Genomic DNA, 6,000 nt, shown 5'->3' with positions numbered 1-6,000 from the left:
TATGATGTTTATGCAGATGTACATGGAAATACACAAGTGCACTTAGGAAGAGTTTGGGGTAGATGGAGAGTGCATCCACATATATACAATGTGTGTTACTAGGGCTGTCTGAGGAAAACCTTCTATAAAAAGCTGAAACGTGTGTCATGCAATAGCAGATATGAGGGAGAGAATCTAAGTTTACTGTTACTGTGTGCATTGCACTTTCTCATTAACATGTGGCAAGACTTTTTCAGAGGTTAAGGACAAGCAGTTGTGTTGATTATATGCATGGCCCAATTGTCCAGTTTTAAAAAGAGAGACTTTGTATAAGACTTCCTGTACTAATTTATTCTGGAGTATAGTTGGAAAGTGCCTTACTTTAGCAGACAAAGAATCTGAATTCTCATCCATAACCTGCAAAATCCAACTACACAATGTGTCTGTTACTTTCTTCTGACCTTGTTGTTTCCAAAGTAGAACACTGTTGAGGCATTGTAGATTGCAATGCTTCATAATGTATTTCAGGTGAAACACAAAACATTGAACTTTCTCCTTCAACACGTTCACCATGAAACTAAAGCAAAATGCTAATCACTATTTGATCACTTATATTTTTTTCTTTATGTTTTTCCTGTTAAGCTTTCTTTTTGAGTAAGATTTCAGTGAGGTTGTTAATTCAGCTAAATGTGGGAAATTTTGCAGTAGAACAGCTATGAGCTGGAAGGATTCACATTAAAAAAATAATAAATCAAATGTGTATTTCATTGTTGTCTTTGTTCACTGAAAGACTCCTTTGAAAATAATCTGAGACCTGATTCTTAAATCTAAGTTCTGAATGTATTCTTTTTTTCTTGCATTACAAAGTGATTGTTTCCACATACAGCTTCTCTGAGTGTCTGCTCAGGCATCTCAGGAGGAGCTCTGTTGGGATACTATGGCTGCATTATTACTGACTGCATGGGATCTGCAGATGCAAAGAAGCCTTGGGAATGAAACAGTTTTTCTTCTACATGTGCATTTGGACACTTGATTTTAGGAACTCATATGCAGAAATGTGGAACCACACAAAAATGAGGAAGAACTTTTTTACTGCAAGAAGGACAGAGCCCTGGAGCAGGCTACCAAGTGAGGTGGTCTTCTCAGGAGATACTCAAGACCTGTATGCACATCGAACCGTGCAACCTGCTGTAGGAAACTGCTTTAGCAGGGGGTTGGACTCAATGATTTCCAGAGGTCCCTTCCAGCCCCTAAATTCTGTAAATCTGTTATTCCTGTTCTGTTGTTGTTTTCTCTTCTTGTCTTTGAATAAGTCCGGAAATTGAAACGCTCAACGAAAAGAAACAAAAGAAAAAACTCCAGCACCCGGGACAGCACCTGGGACAGCTCCGAGTGCAGCGCTCACGCAGTGATTCCGTCCCAAGAGCGTGCACTGCCTGGGGTGGAGGCGCGGCGAAGGCCGGCTAGCAGCAGGCAGAGCCGTACCTCCACCTGGCTCACCTGTGCCTGCTGCCAGCGCCGCGCCGCGCGCCAAGTTCGCCGCTCGCCTCCCGTCAGGCTCCTTCCAGGCCCCGCCGCCGCGGCCGGGCGTTTTGCCTTGTCAACTAACCCCCTCTAGCGCCCAGCCGGCCGCATCTGACCCGCGGGCTGCGAGCCGAGGGGGCGCCTCTCCTCCTTCCATCCCTCCCCTCTCCTCACCGAGGCGCGCCGCGCACCTCACGCCCGCACTCCCCTCTGAGGGCGGCTGAGGAGGGGCCGCCGCCGCCGCCCAAAGGCTCTCCCCCCCGCGCTTCTCCTCGCGCGCTCCCGGCCGCCCATTTGGCCGGCGGGCCGCCTGTGCCCGAGCGCCCCCGGCGCGGGGCCGCGCCGCCCTCCCGGCGGACCGGCACCCGCCGAGCTGGGGCCGTGCTGCTCGGTGGGGGAGCGGCGGCACCAAAAGCCGCGGCCGGGAGCGCGACACGCAGATCGGGAGCGAGCGGCGGAGATTGCATTAGAGCCGCCGCTGCTGAGAGGGAGAGGCAGAGCGGAGCGAGAGGCGGCGGCGGCGGGGATGCCGCCCCGCAAGTTTTGTTGATGCCTCGGGGAGCGTGAGGAGGCGCCCAGCCCCGCTCCCCCTCCTCGCCTGCAGCCGAGCAGCCCGGCGGCGGGGCAGGACCTCCGCTATGGGATACTGAAGCCCCTCGGCGCTGCGTCCGGCCGGGGATGAGGCGCGGACGGCGGAGGAGGCTGCCGGAGCTGCCGGCGGCGCCTCTGCGGGGCTGAAGGGCCGCCCAGGAGCGGGGCTCAGCCCGAAGTTGCCGAAGCTCTCCCGCTCGTCAGCGCCGCCGCCCCTCGCGGCTGTGCGGCACGGGGCTCCCGCACCCCTCGCCGCCTTCCCGCTCTCCCTCCTTCCGCCGCCGTGCCCCGGGACGCCGCCGGTGGATGCGCCCGCCCCGGCCCGGGCAGCCCCCGGCGGCAGCGCAAGCAGCGCGGCGCGCCCCGGACCCCGGCGGGGCCGCGGGAGGCGGGCGGGGGTCGCGCCGCGGCGTTTCCCGCCGGCCTGAAGGAGGACGCGGGGCGCTCGGCGGGCCCCAGCCATGGGGTGTTGCGACGCGCGGGGGCTGCTCTGGAGATTCGGCCTCTTCCTCCCCCTGCTGACGGCGCGCCCCACAGCCGGCGGACACGGCGCCTCCAACCAAGGTGAGGGCAGCCGCGGGGCCGCAACTTTCCGGCGGGAGCGGGGCGGTGGAGAGGGGGCTTCGCACCCGGCCGGACAGCGGGATCGGAGTCTCGGAGGAGCGGGGCGGGCGCTGCGGCCGGGAGCCGCCCGGCGGGCTTTGTCCGGCGGCATCCGCTGGGGGCGGCCCCGTGAAAGTTGGGTGCGGGTGAGAGGGGAGCACGGAACCGAGCGGGGCCGCGGCCGTGCGCTGCCCCGTGGAGCGGCCGAACTTGCGGCGGACTGAAAGTTATCCCCGCTGAGACAGAGCGGCGGCATACCGCTATATGAAATGGGATCGCTGGGGGATAAAGCTGGCTCGTGCCGAGCGGGCTTTAGGGTGCGTCGCTCACGTTAAGAGCCGTCGTTGCCCTTAACACCTGGTTTGGCTGCTCGAAAAAATCCTCCTTTAGAGTCTTTGTCACAGATGCGTGCTCATCAGGTCCAGCTGAAGACGGTTGTTGAATTGCTTAGGTTGTAATGTACGTGCTGAAGCAGTGTGCCCCTGGGTTGGAAAGGGAATCACCCTACTTAGAGAAATGAAGATTAAAATGCACGGCACACTCCGATGGTATCAAATGTTGTTGAGGAAAAGTTGGAAAAAAAAAGTCACTGATTGTGAAACATTGTGTTCTACGTTATTGAACATCTGGATAGAGCAAAGCATTTCCATAACTGTTTATTTATTATACATCTTTCTACTTAGTTGTGGAGGAAGTAGGATGCATCTATTTCTGCATTCAGAGTCCTTCCTACTTTTTTGTTTTTTGTTTTTATTTTTTATTTTTTTACAATTTGCTTTTGTACAATTTTCCTTTCCCAGTCGGGGGTTTTACTGGGATGTGAGTGAAAATACAGGAGCTGAAGGGAAGCTCTAACTGCTGCTTCTAGCGGAAATTATGTTACCTATTATTGTTGAAAGAAGTGCTGAATATGACTGTGTTGGAAAGTAATGAGCAAACAGCTTTTTACTTGTGGAGTACTACCAAATTTGTAGTTCATTTATTTTCACACTTCGCTTTTACATTCTTTTTTCTGTGTTCATTATATTTACATGGGTAACAGTAAAAAGAAGAATAAAACACTGGGAAAACAGGAAGATGTGATAGTTCAGGCACTAAACCCTTCTGCAATCAGGGTCAGATATGGTAGGGGTGTTCCAAAGAATACTGTTTATTTACCTCTTCTTTAATGAATGTAGTGGATAATTTCAGTCTGTAAATAGATAACATATAGTCATATTAATGCTCTATTGCTTTTTGTCCTTAATCATGTCTTAGACAACATCAGATTCTCATAGAAAACAGCACAACACAATTCTTCTATGTCATTCTCTTTAGTGCATACTAATGTCTGCCACATTACCACAAGACCTAACAAGACACAGGAATGCTCTTGAAAGTAATTCATGTGTGCCATAGAATAATTGAGACATTCTATACATCAACAGTAAAGAATTTTTATTAAGTAGTGCAACTTGGATTAAGATATTTTAATGAAAATTACTAAATTAATACTCGATATTCCTGGGATTAATGTAGTAATAATTTTAAAAAGCAGTTAAAATGGGAGAAAATTCTTGCCCATTAGCCCAAAGAAGTCTATCAAAGTTGGAGTGGATTTTTGATGTTGACATAACTTTTCCCAACAAGTTCAAGTACTGAGACAGTGACTGCACAGAGTACTGATAAATTTCTTAACTTCTGAATAACTTTTCTTTCTGCTCTTTGTTTTGAAACCTCTAATAAAGAGAAAGATCTCTTGTCTTTGGTTTTGCCATTTTACATAGACTTCTAATTAGTCTAACTCAGCCAAACACATGAACTGGAGATTTACTGGATTTTCACCCATTTAAAGATGCTGGCAATAAACATTAACTTATAATGATGACTTTCTCTAAAGCCAGAAATTGAATAAAAGAAAATCAGTACAGTGAAGCAGTTGCACGTTACGTAGCATGTAAGTTTAAAATGCCAGTGACTAATGTTTAGAATCTCAGCTATGAAGAATATTTTGAAATCTTGTGCTGTTGGCTGAGAAAAAAAAAAAAATTCTTAAACTTTCATAAGGTGATATTTCAGACGATACGTCTTGGAAACATGTTTGCATTAATTGGTGTTGGCTTTTCACTAATAGTAGTTATAGTCATTATAACTTATCTTAGCTTTACTATCCAAAATGTTTGGCCTTCTGTTTTGTATTTACAAGCATACCAGCACCAATACAAACTTGCAAAGGAAGATTTTGCTTGGATTGTTTGAAGGGGGGAAAATGTGGAAGAGGAATAAGCTTATTAATCCAGTCTGGGAAACAGAAAGCCTTTCCTCTTCAATCTTAACTATTTATTTTCTGTTAATAAAGTGAGATTTTTAGAGAATTAATGCACTTCAGTCTTATCAATAACCATGCTGGAGTTTATCTTTTTGTTTGTTTTCTGTGAACAAAAAGATATTTGTTTTGATATAGTTCCAAGACTCTCAGGTTGTCTTTCTTCAACCAGTAAATCAATTCCTGGTGTCTTACAGTATCTGTAGCAAGCCAGACAGAAACAATACTATTGACAGAGAAGTGAGCTTACTCATTCATCTTAATGGAGTGGTAAGTTCAAAAAACAAATAATGACCATGCCAAGAACTAGATTTTACTGTTAAGAAAAATCCTGTAGGTAAGCAAGGCCATGAAGCTACGTAGGAACCTGTATCACTGCAGTCTGAAACTGAACTGATCAAAACAAAAACCTCAATTACCAGTGTGAGTTGAGTGCCTGCATGTTCATCTAAATTTTGATTGAGTGTGACATCTGGTTACATACCAGTCTTATTATTGTGCAAGATTTCAGCCTGAGTTTTTGGTTGGCTTGATTGCTAGAATATGCTGGATTGAGCAAATACTCTCATACAAATAAGAGCATCTGAAATGTGATCTTTGTGTAAAACATGAGCTGTTAAGATAGAGATAGCATCAGTTAATATTATGATGCTGTCCTTTGCTAAGCATGCATGTAAGTGTCCACATACATATTAACTAGAAATAATTTTTGCATACCAGTTTCTTGGAAACTGTAGTTGCTGTTATCTGTCACCAGACAGTTGATTTCTGAAGTGAGCTATAGGGCTTGCATACTTCATCATGTCTACCAGAGAACTATAAAAGGAAGTTGTATGCTTTTTCAGTTACCAGGTGTCACTGTATCTTGCTAGGTTATGCAAGGTTCGTTTCTTATGCTTCAGTCTAAAAGGCAAAAATATTGGTTTCCTCCTGGGAAAAAAAAATAATGTCAAGCATCAATTCCAAAATTCATATAGCATCTATTTTCACAATGATTA

General features: G+C 47.0%; 1 protein-coding gene across 1 annotated transcript in view; it reads left to right on the top strand.

The window, feature by feature from the left end:
- The first annotated feature begins 2,555 nt into the window (after window positions 1–2,555).
- Window positions 2,556–6,000, top strand: part of LOC104909327 (ephrin type-A receptor 6) — a 450,149-nt gene continuing 446,704 nt past the window's right edge. The window contains exon 1 of the mRNA XM_085239360.1: window positions 2,556–2,658. Within this exon, the coding sequence (XP_085095486.1) occupies window positions 2,556–2,658 (103 nt within the window). The remainder of the gene's footprint in view (window positions 2,659–6,000) is intronic.

Source organism: Meleagris gallopavo, chromosome 1 (genome assembly GCF_905368555.1).
Source record: "Meleagris gallopavo chromosome 1, MGAL_WU_HG_1.1, whole genome shotgun sequence".
Taxonomy (NCBI): domain Eukaryota; kingdom Metazoa; phylum Chordata; class Aves; order Galliformes; family Phasianidae; genus Meleagris; species Meleagris gallopavo.
This window is presented reverse-complemented; position numbering and strand designations above follow the sequence as displayed.